Raw genomic sequence first — 22,732 nt, 5'->3', positions numbered from 1 at the left:
CTTTTTGATAGGATAAAGCAACTCTACCAAAGTTATTGCCTTAAGTAAATAAACCAACTGTCAAACCCAGGACAGAAGTGGCAGCCTTATAATTAAGTAATCACTAATGGACATTAGCCAGATGACATTTGCAGTGACTTACCCAGTGAGGTATGTGGCCATGTTCACACATCATCAAATAGTTCACAACACTCGAGGCTTCATGCTAGGGCTGCCTTCCCTACTCAAGCTTTCTTCCCTATCACGTGTGTTTTTCTAAGTAGTAGGAGAGTCTACAAGCTTTGGTCCCTGCCAGGGCAAGACAGAGATCTAGTACACAACCGATTAGGACACCAGCATCCTACAGGGTACATAGCAAGCTCTTAAAAATAAATTCTGCTGGACACAGATCAACTATCAACATCTCTCACCAGTCACAAGTTCTTCCAAACTGCTTTCCTCCTTGCTTCTCCTCTGCTCCCCCAGAGTTTAAGAGTTGATTATGTTATTCCGCTGTGTAAAACCATCAACGCTTCTTATCCAGAGCAAAAGCCCAAGTGTCACTAGGAATGAAAAGGACTCCTCAGGGAAAACCATTCCAATCCACAGGCCCACTAGTTGCTGCTCTGGTTCATCATTCACACTCCTGTTCAGGTCTTCGCATTTGCTATTCCTTGTCTGGTGTACTGTTCCTTGTCTGGTGTACTCTTCCCTTAAATGCTCCCATGACAGAGTTTTTTCTCATTCTCAGTACAAACATTTCCCTTGCCAGAGAGTTCTTAACTGAAAATGTGATCTTAAGGAGACACACAGACACCCTCCCTCACTCTTGATCGCACTTGTCTTCATAACATCTATCATAAGCTAACAGTTGTTAACTGCTTATTTTCTTCAGCCTCCAATTACAAGTAAGCATCAGCAGGTGGCAACTTTCTTTTACTCATTGCTGAACCACAGCACTTAGAACTGTAATGTCATACACATGAGGTTCTCAATCCATAATTAATGACTGCCTGAATAAATACACAAATGAATTCCCATATGCAAAGAAAAATTAAAATTAAAAATCAGTGACAAAATTAGTCATAGGTTGAGCCACTTAATTCCAAGCATCTTCATAGGCACAGATGGAGTTTTCCCAATAAGCATGCAGACCATTCTTATTGGAAAAATAGAGTAAGGTGAGGCAAGGACCTAGCTGAAAAGCCATGCTCACTGGAAGCGGCATAATCAAAACATCCCTAATCACCAAAACAAGTAATTTTAAGAAATCAGTGAAGAGAATACTAGAAACACATCCTTTGTTAGCCCTATTTCCAGCATTACAGACAAATATTAAGAAAGCTATTTGTGGGAGTTCCTGTCCTGGTAATAATTAAGTAACTAGTATCACTCTAACTCTCCAAGAGATAAAAATTTTAAACTCTGGGAAAAAATATAAGCAACAACTAATTGAAGGCACTGGAGAGCTAACAACACAGATAGGAAACAGAGGAAATTCAACAACCTTTATAAAAGAAGGGAACCATATTAGGTAATGTCTGTGTTTAAATGGCCTTTCTTTTGAGGCTCCTGGGCGGCTCACAGTTGGTTGAGCATCTGACTTCTGCTCAGGTCATGATCTCAAGGCTCACAAGTTCAAGCCCCATGTTGGGCCCTATGCTGACAGCTCAGAGCCTGAAGCCTACTTCAGATTCTGTCTCCATGTCTGTCTGTCTGTCTCTGTCTGTCTCTCTCTCTCTCTCAAATATAAACAAACATTAAAAATTTTTAATAAAAAAGTAATCAATGGCCTTTCCTTTGTGTCAGTTTCACAGTCTATACTGTACATAATGCCTAGATCTCAAGAAGCAAGCTCTGATTTCATAGGCTTACAAATCCAGAAGTCAGTTGTAAAAGTAGTTGAAAGTCATGAAGGGAAATCCCAGAAGAGAGAGTATGATGGAGGTAGTAAATCCATATACACTGTCTTAGAGATCCTTAGCTTACTCCTGAACTGGGGTTGCAGAAATGAAGTCCAAGTAACTTGGCAGAAACTAATAGGTTAAAGGTTGAAAAACTACTACATATTTCCTAAGGTGCCACCATGGGCTGTCAGAGTTTGTAGTTTTAATTCTGACAAGGTAAAGGGGCTTTGTAAATACCTTTGGTTTTGTATAAAAACTCCTGAAGAAATATACCTCAAAAATACAGACTATGCCTCAGGATTATGATTTTGCACAAAGACTAATAGCAAAATTAAAACAGAGATGCCCTAATGAACTTTTAGAAACAAAGCTCTCCAAGGCCATCATCCAGTAATTTAATGGTAAAAATCAATCTAGAACAAAAGTCAAAATTTGCAGAGGAATATATCAGAATCCAGAATGCAATATATTAATACAGTGTCCTATATACAAAGAAAAATACTAGGTATGAAAAAATATGACTTACAGTGAAGAAAAATCAATCAAGAAAAATAGACCCTGAGATAATCCAAATGTTTGAATAAACCAAGACTTTAAAAAAACTATTACCAATATTTTCAGGGCATTCAAAGGAAAAAAAAAGTGTCATAATGAGTAAACAAATGATGGAATCTCAACATAAAATTTAAACCACAAAGAAATAACCAAATAGAATTCTGTAACAAAAGCAAAACATCTAAAATGAAAAAAAAAAAAAAAAAAACTCACTGAATGTTCTCAATAGCAGATGGAAATATTAGGGGAATGGGAAAAGGACTGTTCAACTTGAATAGAGATCAGTAACACTTGAAGAAATGTTTAACATTTGAATAAATATTGATCCAATCTGATGAACAGAGAGAAAAAAGATTAAAACTAATGGTCACAGCATCAGCCAATATAGGACAATATCAAGTGGTCTAATATATGTGTAACTGGAGTCTCAAAAGACAAGAAGAGAGAAAAGAGGTAAGAAACAGTATTTGAAGTGGACAAATATTCTCTCAATTTGGGGGGGAAACAACTACAAAGTGATTTAAAAAAGCTTTCAAAAATTGGAAGCTGGACAAACACAAAGGAAACCACTTCAGTGCTCCCAGAACAAAATCTTAAAAGTATCCAGAGGACAAAGACACATTACATTCAGGGAACAACAAGTGATGGCTGGCCTGTCATTAGAAATCATGGCTGTCAGTCCACCTGGGTGGCCTAGTCAGGTGAGCAAGAGACTTGATTTCAGCTCAAGGTCACTCATCTTGAGGTTCATGTGCTAAATCCCTACATTGGCCTCTGCACTGACAGTGCAGAGTCTGCCTGGGATTCTCTCTCTCTCTCTCTCTACCTCTTTCTGCTCCTCCTCTGCTTGTCCTCTGTCTCTCAAAATAAACATTTTTTAAAATTTTTAAAAAGAAACAATGGCTATAAGAAGTCAAATGAAACAGATCTTTAAAACACTGAGGAAAAAATAACCTAACAATCCAGAATTCCTTATGCCACAAAACCATCCTTCAAAAATGAAGACTAAAAAAAGATTTTTACAGACATATGAACACAGAGAATTCATCACCTGCTGACCTGACTACACTAAATAACGCTTCCATTAATACTTAACATAAGTGTTACCAGATGGAAACTTGTATCTACAGGAGGAATACAGAATATCCAAAGTGGTAAATATTTACATTTAATTTTATATAAAATTATTTTTGTCTTAATCCCTTTAAATGTAAGCTAACAGCTTAATACAAAAATGACAATAATGCATCACATAATTCATTATATAGATGCAAAATGTATGACAAAATAGCACACAAAATGAGGGGAATGAAATTAAAGTGTTTCAGAATTGCTACGTTTATTTGAAGTTATACAATGTTAATTCTGAATAGACCGTAGGAAAATTAAGCAAAATTGAAAGTGCAAATTTTCATTTCTAGAGGAAACACAAAAAAGAAAATAGTTAAAAACTTTTAAGAGGAATTAAAATATAATACTAAAAAGTATTCCATTTATCTTTTTTTTTTAATGTTTTATTTATTTCTAGGAGAGAGAGAGAGAGAGAGACAGCATGAACAGGGGAGGGTCAGAGAGAGAGGGAGTCACAGACTGAAACAGGCTCCAGGCTCTGAGCTGGCAGTCAGCACAGAGCCCGATGCGGGGCTCGAACCCACGAACCGCGAGATCATGACCTAAGCGAAAGTCGGACGCTTAACTCACTAAGCCACCCAGGCGGCCCCCATTTATCTTTTTTTAAAGGCCAATAAAAAAACAAAGATACTGTAAAAGCGGAACAAAAAATATTTTATAAAACAGTAGACATAATCTCAAATTTATAATTATATGAAATGCAAATGGCCAAATACTATGATTAAAGGGAAGAGAGGAATAAAACATCAAGGCTCAGGCTATAGAAAGCTTATAGAATGCTGGCGAGGATGTGGAGAAACAGGCACCCTCCTACACTGTTGGTGGGAATGTAAACTGGTACAGCCCCTCTGGAAAACAGTGTGGAGGTTCCTCAGGAAACTAACAATAGAACTCCCCTAGGACCCAGCAATAGCACTGCTAGGAATTTACCCAAGGGATACAGAAATGCTGATGCATAGGAGCACACGTACCCCAATGTTCATAGCAGCACTCTCCACAATAGCTAAAACATGGAAAGAGCCTAAGTGTCCATCAACAGATGAATGGATCAAGAAGATGTGGTTTATCTATACCATGGAATACTACATGGCAATGAGAAACAATGAAATCTGGCCATGTGTAGCAACATGGATGGACCTTGAGGGTGTTATGCTGAGCGAAATAAGTCAGGCAGAGAAGGACAAATATCATATGTCTGCACGTATAGGAGGATTAGGAGGAACTTGACGGAGGACCAAGGGGGAGAAGAAGGGCGGAAATGGTGGGGGAAAGGGAGAGAGGCAAACCATGAGAGACTCTTGAATGCTGACAAAAACTGAGGACTGATGGATGTGGGGGGGAGGGGGGAAGGGCATGGAGGAGGACACTTGTGGGGATGAGCAGTGAGTGTTATGTGGAAACTAATTTGACAATAAACTATTTGTAAAAAAAAAAGAATGCTTTCTCTAAGAATACATTTACACTACAAATACAAAATAGGTTTAAGGTACAAGATTGGAAAAATATATACTCTAGAAAACGAAGTGGGAGAAGAAAGGGAAAAATAGTTGGGGAGAGGGAGAGAGGCAAACCATGAGAGACTCTTGAATGCTGAGAACAAACTGAGGGCTGAGAGGGGGTGGGGGAGAGGGGAAGGGGGGTGATGGGCATGGCGGAGGGCACTTGTTGGGATGAGCACTCGTTGTTAATATGGAAACCAACTTGACAATAAACTATTTAAGGAAAAAAAATTTTTAAAAAGGAAAGTCATTAACAGAAAAAGAAAGAAAATGTAAGGATAAAAAAGGGTTGTACAGCTACACTAATATCAGATGACGTAAACTTCATAACAGTATCATTAGAGATACAGAGATGTTTCATAATGATTAAAAGGTCAGATCAAGAGGACATATAGATCATAAATGTATGTGCACATAATACAAAGCTTCAAAATGACACAGAAACTAGACAGATTTAAAAGAAGAAACTAGCATATCCACAATCATGGTTTAAAAATGAACACTTCCCTCTCAGTAACTGATGGAACCACTTGACAAAACAAAATCTGGTAAGGATATAGATTTGAACACACTTACTAAACAAATGGTTTAATATTTGTATAATGCTATACTAAATAACTAGAATACACATTATTTTCAGGTATGTAAGGTATACTCATAAAGATCCACCACATGCTCTACTGTCATATAATCTCAAGAAATTATTTTCTGGGGGCGCCTGGGTGGCTTAGTCGGTTAAGCGTCTGACTTTCGCTTAGGTCATGATCTCGCGTTCGTGGGTTCGAGCCCCGCGTCGGGCTCTGTGCTGATTGCCAGCTCAGAGCCTGGAGCCTGTTTCAGAGTCTCTGACTCCCTCTCTCTCTGACCCTCCCCTGCTCATGCTGTCTCTATCTCCTAGAATTAAATAAAACATTAAAAAAATTTAAAAAAAAAAGAAATTATTCTCTGGAAACATAATTAAGTTGGAATTCAATAAAAAATACAGTATCTGGAAAAATCCAAAATACTTGAAAATTAAACAACTCTCTTCTAAAACATCATGGATGAAAGAAAAAATTACAAGAAAAACTAAAAAATATTTTGCTAATATTGTATATTAATATGCAATATACAATAATACATTAATATACAATATAGCATAATATAATGAATGTAGCTAATGTGGTGCTTACGAATATTTATACTTTTAAATGTTTATATTGGAACATAAAAAAATTAAAATCGTGATCTAAGTTTCCATATTAATAACTTACAAAATATAGCCAAGTAAATAAAAAGAGCAGACATCAATAAATTAAAAAGCAGATTAACAAAACAGAAAAGAAATCCAAAAGCTAGTTCTTTTAAAACATTAATTTATAAGCCCAGGAGAAACCTTCATGACTTTGAGCCAAGCAAAGACGTCTTATATAGGACACCAAAAGCAACATCAGTAAGAGCAAATCTTAGTAAGCTGGACCTCATCAATATTAAAACTTCTCTATGTCAGAATATATCATTGCAAAAAAATAAAAAGACATGATACAGACTAGGAGACAATATTTGATATACATAATATATCAATTATGTATACTTGATATAAAAATTGTGCCCATAATAGATAAGGAAGATGTACAACTCAATTATAAGAAGACAAACCAATTTAAAAATGGGCAAAGGATCTGAATAGACCTTTCTCCAAAGAAGATATACAAATGGCCAATAAGCACATTTGTGTATGTATAAAAAACTTCTCTACATCATTAGCTATTAGGGAAATGCAAATTAAAACTACAATGGAAAATAATCATATTCACTAAAATAGTTAAAATCAAAAGACAGACAATAACAAATATTGGAAGGATAGGGAAAAATTGCAACTCTCACACTCTGACACTGGTAATAGAAAATGCACAGCCATTTTAGAAAACAGTCCGGCAGTTTCTTAAAAAGTTAAACAAATTTACCACATAACCCAGCAATTCTACTCCTGGTATCTAACACTCAAGTGAATTAAAGCATATGTCCAGACAAACACTTGTACATAAGTATTTATGGCACCATTATTCACAATGCCCCAACAACCTAAAAGTCCATCAACTAATAAAACTAAATGGTCTATATCCATTCAGTGAAACACCACAGAGCGATAAAAAGAGGACTGATACATGCCACACATGGGTGAATCTCAAAAGTATTATCCTAAATGAAAGAAGCCAGATACAAAAGACCACATATTATATGATTCCATTCATATGAAATATCTAGAAAAGCAAATCAGAAACAGAAACTAGTTTACTCGTATTTAGAGCAGGAGATGGGAACAGGGAGTGACTAAAATGGAGTAGGAGGGATTTTTTTAAAAGGTAACAAAAGCTTTGTTAACTAGATTGTGGTGATGGAGTATTAATGCAGTATTACTAAAAATCACTGAACTATACATTTAAAATGGATAATTTTATGGAATGCAAATTGACTTCAATAAAGCTGCTAAAATGTTCATAAACTACTAGCAAGACTGATCAAGAAGAAAAAAAGACCAATTCACAAATGAAAATGGGCTATCACTAAAGAGTCTAACAGACATTTAAATGATAAGAGAGTATGCCAAAGATTTAACAATTTAGATGAAATAGACAAAGTCCTTGAAAAAATTCAGCTTAATGAAAATGACACAAGAAGAAATAGAAAATCTCAATAGCCTTACATTTATTAAAGAAATTACATTTATAATAATTTTTATTAATAACCAAAAACTATAAACAACCATCAAGAAAAGTATTATATATTCATAGAATGGAATAGATTTCTGATATGTGCAACATGAGTAAAAGTCAGAAACATTATATTGAAAAACACAGACACAAAACTGTACCTATTATATGATCTCATTTATATGAAGTCCACAAACAGGACAGTAGTTGTCTATCAAGGGTATGGGGAGTATCGATCTGTAAAGGAGCAAAAGGGAAGTTTCTGAAGTGATAGAAATGTTCTGTTTCCTGACTGGGTGTGGTTACAAGTTTATTAAAATCACTGAAAAGTACACCTAAGATCTGTGCATTTCAGTTCACATAAATTTTTTCTTAACTTAAAAATAATAAAATAAAAAATAAAATTTGCTTATGAAAAAAAATAAGAAAACCTAGCTAGAATACTAGATTAAGCTAACAATTAAGTAGTAACAAACAGCCCGCAAATATGCCTTAAGTAGGAGTGGCCTGCAGCCTACTATTTTTGTAAATAAAGCTTTACTGGAATATAGCCATCCCCATTTGTTCACATATTCTCTAGGTTTAACAGACTTGAGTAGTTTTGACACAGACTGTATGGCCTGCAAACCAAAAGCCCAAGATATTTTCTACCTGGCTCTTTACAAAGTTTGCCTTTTGGCCCCTGGCTTTAAACCATCAAAGTTTTTCCCACTCAGGCTCCCTGTTCATCAGGAGTCAGCTGGGAGTTCTGCTCTACTGCATCCTCCCTGTGGGACCCGGCTGATGAAGCAGACTCTATCTGGAATGATGCTGGTCACTCTAATAAGGGAAATGAACAAGCTCTAAAGGATCTTACACTAGCAATTTAAATGATCTGGTTCCAAAGTAACACATCACTTTTCCTTACAACTCCTGCACCAGAATCATTCACATGACCACATTCACACAAGGGGACCAGAAAATACAATCCTACCATTTGTTTATACATGTGCCTGGAAGTGGAGAAGAACTGGGATATTTGCCAAAGAGCACTAATGACTACCACAATTAAACCGAGACTCAATCAGTCCAGATGTTTATTTCCAACAAACATGCATAACCCTGCTGAAATACTGCCCTACTGGGTACAAATCCTAACCATAAAAATGCCAAAAGTGACCCTGACCATTCCCTCTGGCTCCCATCCCACTGGTTAGAGCACCTCAGCACTGCCTTCTGGCCTCAAGATGGATCTAAATTGCTAATATAACCATCACCTTCACGTGTAATATCCTTCAATGCAGGGTTCCTGTCCTAAAAAAAGTCAAGCCTCTATGACCCAGACTCTGCCAAATCAGAGACCCTGCAGCCTCAACTCTTGTCTGCCACCAGTTCAATTTTGTCATGCTAGAATACACCTCATTTATGCCCAGGTATACCATTACATCCAAGTTTCTGAATTCATGCTTTTGCTTCTGTGGTTTCCACTGTGTAGGATACCCATTCCTATTGCTCTCACCCTTTAACACTCAACACAGTCATCATCTTGTCCACAGCACTTTTCATGACCACCAGAGAGAACTACACTATTACTGCATCAGACCCAACACACCCAACTACCCAAATTGCTGCTACTGTACCAGACCCCAAGTACCTAATCATAGGGGGACTTAACCCAATTGGGTTAAGTGACAGCTAATTTATCTGGTACTCACTACGTGCCAAGCACTTTTTATATATCAATTCATTTAGTCCTCCTAACAACTTATAGGTTAGGTACTTGTATCATCTCTGTTTCACAGATAAGGATAGTAAGGCATAGGGATGTTAATTAATCTGTGCAAAGTGCCACAGGTGTAAGTGGCAGAACTGATATGGCTAGTAGGCCTTAAGGTATATTTTTAACCACTCTGCTACCTTGCCTCTTAACACTGAGAGCAGACATGTCCCTCTTTGAGAGTGTAAGGTGCACAGCGGCAAAAAAAAAGAATAAAATAAAATAAAGTAAACCAGCATTTAATTCCTCTCTGTACCCCCAGGGCCTGAGTTATAGATATTTAGGCAATAGTAGCTGCTTAATCAGGGTTTGCCCAGATTAAATAAATGAGACCCCTGATTCCCCGACCCAACCTTTCTGCTAAATAAAGTTCTCTTGACTAGTGACATTTAGGAAATGGACAGATAATTACCATATATGTCATTTCCTGGATCCCAGCCTTTCCTCCAGGGCTGCTGGCCAACTCTGAAATGGACAGGTAGGAAGGACTCAGATAAAAGATCATTAGAAAACAAGCTACTCTAAGTTGAGAGAAGCATTCAAGAATGTTTACAGAATCCTGACTATTTGGAAATGTGAGAATTTGACTTCTCTGTGCAGAAAACAGCACAAATGTTCCCTAAAAGTTTTTCTTCCTCACATAATTATGCTTTAAATTGTTAATAGCTATAATTATGGAAGATGGCATTGTTGTGCTTGTAATTTTTCCTATTCCCGTTGGTATTTATTGATGATAAATGACTTTATTAAAAAATAATGATAATTACCTTGTTTGGTTGTATATCAATATAGTTTCAGTTTTTCTTTATTACCACTTATGGAATTTTATGGATTGCCAACATTTAGTTCTTTTATTGGTTTATTTTCTCTTGATGGCATAAACGGCGGTGGAATTAACAATAATTTTATTTATTTCCTGACCCCCTCCCAACATGCCCTAGCTCCATTAAAAAAGCAATGTAGTGCACTGTTCACACGTATCTACAGGAAGTTATCATTTTTACTGCTATGTAATTTTAACAATACCCCCAAATTCTCTTCTCTGGACCACTGCCTCACCAAATGACAGTGAAAGTCTCTTCCCCTATATCACACGCCACAGAATCAGCATCAAGAGCTCAAAACAAAACCCCTTTTGCCAGGACCAAGGTTTAAAATCTAAATAAATTGCAATAAGATTATAAAGACAAACAGATGGCCTCAGTGTTCCCCAAAAGAAAATCCACTTGGTTTACTAAATATCCCTGAGATCAGAGAGGCAGAAGCCACCTTCCCCACAGACAATGTCACAGTTCTTGGGTAGGTCCCTTCCAAAACAATCTCTCCCTGGACCTTGTCTGAGCTCTCACTGGAGACCCTCAGCCCTGAGAAAGCTAAGATGACTGCATACCCCTTTGTTTATCTGTGATCCTCCACTGAGGAACAGCCCAGTTCATACTCTGCAATACATAAACCCAACCAAATCAATGACCCAAAGGTAAGAAGTCTATGACTCTTTGCAAACAGTGCATTTGTAAGTGTTTTTATAAAGAAGTCAAGTCTGAGCTTTTAGTGCCAAGAAGAGAAGCAGTACTGTGTTCATCTGCCTGTGTTAACAGGGAGAGAAGTACAAGCAAAAGAACATCACATTAAGAAGGTCCATCTAACCTCAGGCCATGTTTTTAACCTCTTTCCACCTCTTTATGCAAAAATGACTTCAGCAACACCTGCAACTCAGAATTGTTGCAATAATTAAATGAGTTAAACATGTGGCACATATGTATTCTTTAATATATATTAGTTCTTTTCTTCTAGCCTAGCGGTTCTCAGCAGAGGCAATTTGCATCCTGCCCCCATAGGAGACATTTAGCAGTATCTGAAGGCATTTTTTGTGATCACAACCTGGGGAGGGCCACACTATTGGCACCTAGAGGGCAGAGACCAGAGATGTGTTACCCACCGTACAACACACAAGACAGCTCCCACAACAAGAACTAGCCAGCCCAAAACATTAATAGCGCCAAGACTGAGAAATGTTCGTCTAGTGTGAAAGAATTATTTCATTATGGTTGTTTGTTTTCCACGTAAGTTTCTTTACATGAGCAAAGATTTACCGAAAACTTAGCATATGCAAAGCTCTGTGCTAGGCACATCATTAACTATCTCACAGATTTCGCTGCCTGCTGCATTTTCCCAAAGCAACTCTCCCATCCTCAAATACTGTCCAACCCTCTAAGCATCAACTTTTGGCTTCTCCTTTCTTCTTGCTACTGCTGTCAGCAGCCCTGAAGTCAGACATGCTGTGTGTCAGAGCAAAGACCTGTATTAATCAACAATTCCAAATATAGCAACAGCAGTTTGAAAATCAAAGACTGGGCCTTAGGGACATCAATATTTGCATGTTCATAATAAATACTTAACTACACATCTGTGCAATGTTCAATACAGTTGGGGGAGAAAGAGAACATTTATGGTGATTTTTGTCAACTTCCACAACTCAAGCACCTCGTGTGCTAGAGAAATGTAAAACTGAAGAGTCATAAAAATAATTTTAAATATATTTAGGGGTGCCTGGGTGGCTTAGTCGGTTAAGTGTCCGACTTTCACTTAGGTCATGATCTCGCAGTTCGTGGGTTCAAGCCCCGCATCGGGCTCTGTGCTGACCGCCAGCTCAGAGCCTGGAGCCTGTTTCAGTCTGTGACTCCCTCCCTCTCTGACCCTCCCCTTCTCACGCTGTCTCTCTCTCTCCTAGAAATAAATAAAGCATTTAAAAAAAATTAAAAAAAATAATTTTAAATATATTTATAATATGTGCTTATGGATTAGAGACATGCCTGATTTACTCTGAGGTTTTTCTTACCAATTAGACTATACCTGCCCCTTGGGGCAGTGGAATAATTTCCAATATATGTACTAAACATCCACTCCTTTCCTACCTGATACTCACCTCTACTACTCAGAATGGCCCTGGCTTTAACATTGATGTTTTTATCCTTCTTTCTCTCTTCATGTTGTATGTTTGTACGAACTCACTTCTCTATGTGCAGAAGCCCCTACTTGCAATTTATTGTGGATTAATAACTTGCCAGGCTCTGCTGTAAGTGCTTTGTAGTGACAGTCTCATTTATTTCACTGTCACAGAACCCCTACAGAGGCAAACAGTATCTCCCCATTTTCCAGGGAAAAAATAGAGGCCTACAGAGGTTAAGTAACTTGTCCAGGTCACGCACAGCTAGGAAATGTTGTGTTCACACCCTGTGTGTCTGGTTCCAAAATCCTTATTCTTTTCCACTACACTATATGAGAAGGAAAGAGACCTCCATCTGATAGTGCTCTTTGTAAAGTGGTAAGTAGTGGGGCCTTCCTCTGACCCACAGAATCCACTTCAAAGAAACTGTTGCCCACAAACACTAGCTTATGTGCAGAATTATATATGTAAAAAGATGTTTACTGTTGCATAATTTGAAAAGCAGAAAAGAATACATGGCCTAGATGAGGGAAGTAGATGCTAAATGCTATGGAAAGGGGGAAATCCCTACGAAGTAGGGAAAATGTGGCAAAGAGGGATTTGCTTACCCATTATTCTTCCTTTGTAACGAAACTCTGATTTTATTCTGGGTGACAATTCATCCAGTTAAAGTACTGCTTTCCCCATCCTGCTGTTCAGCAGGGACAGTTTCTCACTGGTAAATGTTTATTCACACCAATTTCTTTGGTTTAAGTTCCTCTGCTCTGGCCAACTTCAAGCTATCAAGTTGAGGTTAACTGGCTCACAAAAAGTTCCTGAGAATATAACAATCGGTTCTCACGACCAAGGATGAGCCAGTTCTAGCCTATGACTGGCTACCAGTGAGCAGTAAAATGTATACAGATTTGTCCCTCCTTTAAAGTGAGGCAGACAGCAAATATGTGCTCTTTCTGTTGCCCTCCCCTTCTTCCTCCTTTCTGCTGTAAATCTAGATGATAGGACTGGAACTCCAACAGCTACTTTGAGCCAGGAAGCAACTTAGAAAATGATGGTACTGGGGCGCCTGGGTGGTTCAGTGGTTTGGGCATCCGACTTCGGCTCAGGTGATGATCTCACAGTCTGTGGATTCGAGTCCCACGTGGGGCTCTGTGCTGACTGCCAGCTCAGAGCCTGGAGCCTGCTTCAGATTCTGTATCTCCCTCTCTCTCTGACCCTCCCCTGCTCACACTGTCTCTCTCTCTCTCTCTCTCTCTCTCTCTCTCTCTCAGAAATAAAAAAACATTTATTAAAAAAAAAAGAAGAAAAGAAAATGATGGTACTGCACCAAGACAGAAGGTGCATAAAGAAAGGAGAAAATTTATCCCTGTTGACCTCATGAAGCTAATGTAAGGGCTTTGGCCTACCTACCTCTGGGTTTCTCTCATTGGATAGAAAATAAAACTCCTATTTTAAGCCACTGTTGTTTTGATTTTCTGTTACATGCTACCCAACTAATACAGAAAGCTTCAGACTTTGCTTTCCTATCTCTATTACTTATATATTTTGTAATAAAAATGTTTTATTCCAGTATTATTTTCAAATTTTAAAAAAAGCCAAAAAAAATTTTAACGAGTCAAGTGGTTAGGCCCTTAATAAATATTTTCAAGTTGCCAATTCTTACAACAGTATTGATAGATCACAGTGGAAAAAAAGGAGACCAAGGGAAATCACAGTCCTGGCACATAAATCAACAATGTGGGCATGTCCTGGAAATGAAAAAGATAGACTGGAGTCCAACCAAGTTCACAAATTGCCAAAAAAGATTTCTGGCCAAATGAGATTCAAATGCCTCCTGAGATAAGCCTTGGGTGCAACACAGAACAGGTGATGGGGAAAGCACAGAATGTACTGCCAGGCTCGTGTCTCCAATCCAGGAAACTCCCATGAAGCCTGCCCAATGGAGAGTGAAAGCATCAAGAGTCTCTCTCCTGGCTCCAAACAGCTGGGGCCCCACAGATGAGGCGTCCCGCTTAAGGGGATGCCATAGACTGGAACAAGGACACAGAAGACAGAATATCCAACCAAATACAGAATGGAGCACCAAAACATGGGGGCCACTCAAGTCTCTGGGCCCATAGGTACTGGCAGAGAGAGGGCTACAGATGGCAATCTGGTGGTTAGGGAACTTCTTGGGGAGAACACAAACGAATCTAGTAGAATCTCCATGGTCACAATCCTCAGGTGGTCACAGAGATTGCACTGAGAGTGACACAGTATACAATCAATCATTGTGTGAATTTTCTGCCTTGTCTTAAACTAAATAACTGCCTTTATGCATCTTTGTAGACCATATCAAGTCACTGGGCTCTACATATACCCTGTGTGCCCAAAAGCAGGGTATGGGCTGGGGAAGAGGTGCTGAGTGTAGGTCCCTACTGAATACACTGTAATCTGAAAGAAAAATGAGATGTGAGCTGTACACAGATAAAAGTATCAGAGAACCTCTACCTATGTTCAAGCATTGGGTGCATATACAAACATTACTGGTTAAGATTTCAGAGAAGAGGGGCGCCTGGGTGGCTCAGTTGGTTAAGCGTCCAACTTCAGCTCAGGTCATGATCTCACGGTTCATGGGTTCGAGCCCCGCGTCGGTCTCTGTGCTGACAGCCCAGAGCCTGGAGCCTGTTTCAGATTCTGTGTCTCCCTCTCTCTCTGCCCCTCCCCTGCTCACGCTGTCTCTATCTCAAAAAGAAGTAAAACATTAAAAAAGAAAAAAAAAAGATTTCAGAGAAGAAAAAGCAAAAGAGAGTGGAAATATCACACAGAGAATACAGGTCAGGAAGGTAGAGGTCTGCAGCCAGGCTCTAAAGGATATCATTTCAGCCAGAAATAAATTACAAAGAAGGTAATGCATAGCAAAAAATGGCTAACAATGGGTGTTAAACAAATATATTTCCAATGAATAATAAGAGGAGTAGACAGAAGTGGGGAGAAAGAAAAGCATTTAGGGATAAGAGGAAAAGCGGCAACTATGCATTCTTTCATTCATAAATTCACAAAAAATTATATGTGTACTGATTAGGTGCATGAGCACTTATCCAAGGGCCCTGAACACCCTCTTGGGCAAGAGGGAGCTCCTGGAAGCTAAGAAATTGATGACTCTATGCACTGGAATTGGTGAAAATTCACATTTTTCATACTGTCAAAAATGGGAAGACATTGTAAGAAGCAACCACCCAGATATTTCTAGGCCTCATCAGCTCATAACTGGAAAAAAAAAAAAAAAAAGATAATAACCAACTCGAGTTATAAGGCTGCCCCATGTGCTAAGTTATCTTTTCCAGCATTTTACTATCAGTGAAGTTGAGTTCCCTTAGTGCCCATCAATGTCCCAACCATCCCAATGTGCACTGTGCTTATGTATACAGAGTGCATATCCAGTAAGTATTTATTCATGGATCCTGCTCCTTGTCTGCAAAGGTCCAAGCAGGGTCAGAGCCAGGGTTGGTGAGTTGTCTAAGGTGCCAGAGAATCATAACCTAAGGCTAAGTGCATGACATATGTCCCCTGGGAGGTGGTGGCAGATTTTTCACAATGGTTGATGAAGCGGAGTGCAGGGGTCAAAGATGCTTACAGCGAGAAACACGTAATAGGTATTGGTATTTAAAACAGAAAGCAGCACTGGCTTTAAGTTAATGTTTCATATCCAATAAAGAAGGCTAAATATCTATCGTTTTGATAGATTGCTATAAATGAAACATTAGAGGGGCCCTTAAACACCTTGTTTCAGATCTTCATTACATGACATTAATCTTGAGCAGAGTATCATACAGAATGGGAATATGGCTGATTCCCATTAAGTGGCCAACTAGAAAACATAGGCTATGCTTTGTCTAATAAGGGCAGAATCAGAAAGGAGTCGAACAGGGCAACTTCACCGCTCCTGCAGTCCATTAGGACTGCAAGCCAAAACACAGAGAATGTTTTCTAGAAAATATCAAGGTAGTCATTGTGCCCCTGAAGGAGATATAGAATAAACAAACAGTAACTTCCTAATGGCAACACAGTGACCATGTTCAGTGCTTAATGTGACGTTATCAAGGAGTTGAGCCTAGAGAGGCCCCAATCCTCCATTCTTGGCCTAGCAGAGAATGGGAAGACCTTTGCTGACTCCAGACCCCTTGGTGGACTTTCACAGCGTCACCAATGTTGATGAACATATCTCTGAGTCGTCTAGTAGCAACTTCTCTCACTATATAAAAAGAGACCAAAACTCACAATAAATTCAGTCAATAGGAAAGGACAAGAATGCAAAGCCCAAACACACCTTAATATACCTGAGGGGGGAAATGCACATCTCTAGGAAGGGAGATAAATGCCCAAGCAACTGAGACACTCTTTTGGCCATACCTGCTAGTTTATCTGGGTGCGTGCTACATACATCACAGTGGCTCCCACATGTCAATGCCTTGTGCCCAGTAGGAGACTGATGTGGATTTTTACCATTATAGAAGGCACCTGGAGAACCTGAGTAAGCAGAGAGTATTCCTTTAACCTTTGCATTCAATACAGCAAGTAAAGACTCTTTACCACAAGCCCTACAAAACCTATTTCTCAACAAGTCAGTTAATCAATAATTTTTTTTAATTAAGCCAGGGGAAAAAAATCCTCTTCTGTGCTAGTTCTGTCCATAAGACTATCTCAATCAGATTTCATTGCTACAGTGAGGAAAGGGTAGTGCAGAGCAAGGCTACTGGTCAGCCAGACCCACAACACCCACAGTCCAGCCGCACAATATATGGATGTTTCTATAATCATGCTGGCTCTCAATTCCTCCAAAATGAATCAAGCATTTCACCCCAGTATACCATCATCATGGACTTGTACATCTAAATATGTTTCTTCCTCGGATATTTTTGACCCACTTGAATTTCAGCAGTATCTACCTTTCTCAACCAGCTATTCATGCATGTAACCATAGTTAACAGGTATAAACCATGTCCTTTTTTACGTATCTTTCTTATATATTAAATCAGTCATCCTAACACTGTGAGATAGGTACTATTACTGTCCACATTCTAGAGGTGAGGAAACTGAGATTTAAGGAGACAATTACTATCCTGCCTGCAGTCACACAGCATTTACATGGAAGACCTGGGATCAGAACACAGCAATCTGGCTCTATCAGCCTTGCTTTTTAACCTCAACATGATATTACATAGGTTTTACTCATCTACTCTCAAGTTGAATTATATGAATCCAGACATATAAACCAGAGAATAATAGTAAGAAAAAGAATTCTCAGCACTCTTGACCACATTTCTCCCCCATTCCTTCCACCTCACTCCCTAACTCCCAGTATGCAGCAGTTAGGCATTTCTTCTGCCCTTTGAAACATGTTTTTGATATAAAATAGCCTTAAGAAATCCCAGCAAGCACAGGAGTGACCCAAAACAGGCAACTGATTATTTGTTACCATGAGGGTGTGTCCTTAGTATTGACATTATAGCCAGTGTTCTAGGTTTTGAGTGTTTTGTTCAATTAGAAGAAGAAAGGAGGTTAGCATCTACTGAGTGCTTCCTTACCGTATGTCATACAATATGCTTGGTGCTTTCACTCACATTGTTCTCTTTAATACCAAAAAGTGTACCCTCCTATGTAATGAATGGATTCTCCTTTTTAAAGACAAAACAAACAAACAACAGACTCAGAAAGATTAAATCTCATGGTCAAGGAGACTCGCCTAGGAGTGAAGGCGTGGGGATTTAAGCCAAAACCTGATCTGAAGCTAAGGCTATTTCTGTGACAGCATGCTGGGTAGTAGATCCTCTATCCTTTAAAAACCAGAAGCCATTCTTAGATTTTTTTTCCCCTCTGAGCAGTGAGTCTTTACAGATTTACTGGTTGTTAAATGCTACTGACTCTAGCTAATTCCCAAATTAACTAGATTCCTTTTGGAGCTTGTAAAATGTGCTACACACTCAACTTCCGAATTTAGCATGCAAGATGATGACCACAGCAATAAGGATGCTGCAACCTTCTTGTTAGGACAATGCACGCCTAAAAGCCTCTTTTTAATTTCTACCTTCTTTTATGAGGACAACATGAAGGAGGACACACCTAGGGTACCGCATATTAATTTCAACACAACTAATACCCAAAATGTCCCACCAATTTACTCTTCACTGACAATGTTAAAAGAAAATGATTTATGCAGATCAATCATCTCGCTCATCAAGTCCTACCCTGACAGCCAGCCTTCATCATTGCTATTTAAAAGGCACTGCTGACAGAAAAGACCGACTCTTTGATTAAGGGCCCTGTCTGGCTAACCTTTTATTTGAAGAATGATTGCCGCTGAGTGACAAATACTTTTCCATTCATTTCAAGGCAAAGATATTGACATTCAAATTCTTGATGGCTACACTGAGCAGATGCCACTATTAGCAAGAGGCTGGAGAGCAACAGCAGGTATGACCTGGCTCTCAGGGCAAAGGGGAGGAAAGAATAAAACTGAAACGCAGGCGCTGTGCTAAACGTTCTCCACAAGTGAAAGCAATGGGTCTCTCAGCCAGATCCTCTTCCCTCACTACTTATCAAACAAAATCTATTTGTAATTTTTCCCCAGTTTCTTCTTAAAAGTGCCCTGGCATTACCCTGATCCTACTTGGTACTGCACAGGCAGGGAAGACTAAGAGCAAAAAAAGGAGCTCTCGAGCCTGCAGTTAGTTTCTGGCTCTAGGATGAACTATCCCCCTCTCTCTCCATCCTGAGCTGCAGGGGCCCAGCAGACCTCACACCAAAAGCACTGGCCTTCTTTCGTCTTCACAGAACCTTAAGTGACTAAATACAAAGTGGAAAAAGCATCTGAAAAATCACCTACCAAAAAAAACAACAACCCAAAATGACCAAAAAAAAGCAAAACAGCAACAACAGAAAACCCAGGAACAATTTTATCCCAACTGCTAAGGAGAAAGAAGAGTAAAAAATAAAAGACAGAGGCAGGGAATGGCAGATAGAAACCAAGTGACCATAAGAAACAGAAATTGAGCTTTAAAAAGAAAAGGCAATTTTTCTAACCCATTATGAGGTACATTTCCACCTTGGTCAGCACCACATATATACGTATAATGTAAACGTATTCTCACAACAGGATTACTTTGATTTTTATTTCTTAAATGCAAAATATTACCTTAAAGAGAAGTTGGAAAATTATGGATTAAGGTAAACTATTTGTGACTAGAGCCATCACAAAGCCTCAGGATTCATCATTTCAGGGAACAAAATAAAATACCTCAGCAGGTCATCAGTGATTCCTCTTAAATCATGCTGAGATGCAACGTGTGGGTCTCACAAGGGACAGGGTATCAAAGTAACTATAGCTCTGATACTCTAACAAATTCCCGCAGTGGGAGAGGTGGGGGGCGGGGGAACAGCTGGGCATGGGCAGAATCTTCCCCTCAGTTGTCCAAGGGCCCAACAGGTGATTCAAGCAGCAGAGTAGAGGAGAGAGAGAGAGAGATAGGGGCTTCAGAAAGAGAAAACCTGGGTCTGGATCCCATCTCTGCTGGTTATTAGCTAAGAGAATCTGGAGAAGTCACCTTGCCTCCCCTATCCTCTGTTCTCCCGTCCACAGGGTGGGGATGGTACTGACCACACTGCACAATTAATCATGGATACTAAAAAATATGCACTTAACAAAGCCACTTTCCTTTACCTAAACCCATTTTCTCCTCCTTTCTTCTCTTCTCAGCTTTACTCACTCCCTTGTATTCAAGACTACTCCATAACCCAAGACTTAACAGTTACAAGACCAAGCTATGACTTCTAATGCAGGCCCTTAGTGACCGTACAACTGCATAAATTGAGTAAGTTATATGTTGAACCTTAATTTCCTCAGCTTTAAATGAAAGCAGTCATAATAGTCATACTTCCTTACTGTGTTACAATGAGGACAAATATGATAATGTGAATGTTAAAATACTTTATAAATTTTAAATATAGAAAAGTTGGCTGTTACTGTTGCTCTCCAAAAGTGGGGTACTCCAGCCTGTTGTTTTTTTCCTTATTTATTTCTCCCATCTATATCTCTCATGGCAAATAGTAAGTCATAACCAGTTAATTAGTCAATAATCTCCATTCCATTGAACTATTAGTGGTTGCTTCTGCAGCTGTGTGGAAGAACTACCAGGTAGAACTGATGTTTCTTCCATAATAAAAATTTATTGTAGGTTATTAGGAGCCAGACATTGGGACAGGGAGGTGAATGAAAAATGCAAAATTCAGTCAAGTGGGGCAAACAGACAAAGAAACGATTTCAGGACCTCTGTACAATATAAATTAAGTAAAAAGAATGCTGAGGCTGCCAACAAGGGAGGGTAAGACTATCTGTGGAGTTGGGGAAGATTTCACGTGGAGAATATGAGAACTGGCCATGAAGGGTGAGCAAGTCCTCACCGGGCAGAAAAGGAAGAAGAAAGTCACTCGTGGCAAGAGAAGACCAGGTACAAAGGCATGGAGGCCAGAGAGAGATCACATGCTCTGGCAGGAACAAGGGGAAGTTCAAGACATTCTATAGATTTCAAACTTACTCCTTTAAGCAATGGGGAGTTTGAGCTTGAAAGTGCTGTGATCTGGTCCATGGTTTAGAAACATGACCCCGATCAAAGACCAGACATGCAAACACTCACTGGGCACCTACTCTGCAAGAAACTGGAGAGAGAGATGAAAAAGACTCTCCTGACATTCACCCTGGGAGGGGAGCTACATGTGCTGACTGGCTTTCAAGTAATATCTGAGTATCTGCCTAACTAGGGGCTATGAGCCACCGCCCCTCCCCCCATGACCCAGCACCAGGACCTGTGGCTTCAAACCTGCCCTCACACCCAATTTGCTGGTGTGGGTACCTGCTTTTCTACTTGACCCTACTGTTTCATTTCTATGAAGTGTGGTGTGACTATGGATTGCCAACATATGTGTTCAGAGCTGTGCCCTCTGGCTTTCTGTCTTCCTTCCCTAATGCTAGTCTATTGTGGTCCTGCTCTGACTTGCAGCAACCGTGCATGTGAACTGCCTGGCTCCTGCAACTGTCCATACAAGTGGGCAGGTCTCTGTCCTATTCTTGTCCCTTACTCCCTGTGTGCACTCCCAGCATCACTGTGGCAAAGGTGATGTTATACGTTCACCAAATCTTGTTTCCCTGTCCTCTTCATGAGCACACGGAAAGACATTTGACAACCCTCCCGTACAGTCAGTTTGGATTCTGGTCAATATGCAAAAAAAGAGGTGCAAGCCACTCCTCAGCTTGGTTTTTAAAAACATGTTAGCATAGACCTTCTGTATTAGCTTCACAGGGGACTGCAACAATTACCACAAATTTGGTGGTTTAAAACAACAGACATGTATTCTCTTACTCTGATGAAGACCAGAAATCCAAAATCAAAGCATCAGCAAGGGCACATTCTACCAGGCTCTAGGGGAGAGCCTCTTTTCATGCCTCTTCCAGCTCCTGGTAACTCCTGGTGTCCATGGCTTATGGCTGCATCACCCCAAACTCTGCCTCTGTCTCTACAAGGTCTTATTCCATGTGTCTGTGTCCAAATCTCATTCATCTTTCTTTTATAAAGACACCAGTTCAGGGACTTAGCTCTCACTCCAAATCCAGTATGATTTAGACTCCAATCCAAGGTCCATAAGTAATTATATCTGTAGAAACCCCATTTCCAAATAAGATCACATTGCGGTTCCAAGAAATTCATTTAAGAGGGTCACTATTCAACCGACTCCTCCCATGCAACCCTGGCAGCCACACGATCCAGGTGGGGCAGTCACCAAACGTCAGAACTAGATCCTTAAATGACCGTGAATGAGCAGAGCTCCCCCAAAATAACCCTCACTCCATACAGAAGGTGAGCATAATATAAAACTTTATGGTGTTAAGCCACTGAGATCTCAGGGTTAATTTGTCACAACAGCAGAGCCCAGCCCAGTTTAGCTACTACTGCAAGCTGCATGCCCTGGTTCTGCAGTCCAAACACGATTTATGGGTTCAGAGCTAACATGCAGTGTTTTCATTTAGGTTCCGTTTTTGCTCAAAAGCCCTTTTAGGCTGCTCTTGCAGAATGTCCCAGGAATTTCTCCCAGAGCTTTGCTTGGCCTGGATATGGCTGTTTGGGAGGTTTCCTGTTTTCCCTGAGTAGTGTCATGAGGCTTTCGCTGATAACATCGCTGTTTTCTCAACTGGTCTCAGAGGAAAATGCAGTAGCAAGTAGGAATTAGTTCTTGCT

At 39.6% G+C, this 22,732-nt stretch overlaps 1 protein-coding gene across 9 annotated transcripts in view; it reads right to left on the bottom strand.

The window, feature by feature from the left end:
- LRMDA (leucine rich melanocyte differentiation associated) overlaps nucleotides 1–22,732 on the bottom strand; it is a 1,037,699-nt gene that overhangs the window by 686,360 nt on the left and 328,607 nt on the right. For 2 of the 9 annotated variants that reach the window (XM_039235203.1, XM_039235204.1), the window contains 2 exons: nucleotides 9,933–9,985; nucleotides 7,926–8,001 (listed from right to left, as the gene is read on the bottom strand). The exons of 5 other annotated variants lie outside the window; for them this stretch is intronic. In XM_039235203.1, coding sequence (XP_039091134.1) covers nucleotides 7,926–7,942 — 17 coding nt within the window. In that variant the 5' untranslated portion in view covers nucleotides 7,943–8,001; nucleotides 9,933–9,985. The remainder of the gene's footprint in view (nucleotides 1–7,925; nucleotides 8,002–9,932; nucleotides 9,986–22,732) is intronic. 2 more of the 9 variants (XM_039235205.1, XM_039235206.1) reach the window with 1 other exon arrangement.

The sequence above is a fragment of the Hyaena hyaena genome, unplaced genomic scaffold (genome assembly GCF_003009895.1).
Source record: "Hyaena hyaena isolate Hyena2069 unplaced genomic scaffold, ASM300989v1 scaffold_97, whole genome shotgun sequence".
NCBI classification, from domain to species: Eukaryota; Metazoa; Chordata; class Mammalia; order Carnivora; family Hyaenidae; genus Hyaena; species Hyaena hyaena.
This window is presented reverse-complemented; position numbering and strand designations above follow the sequence as displayed.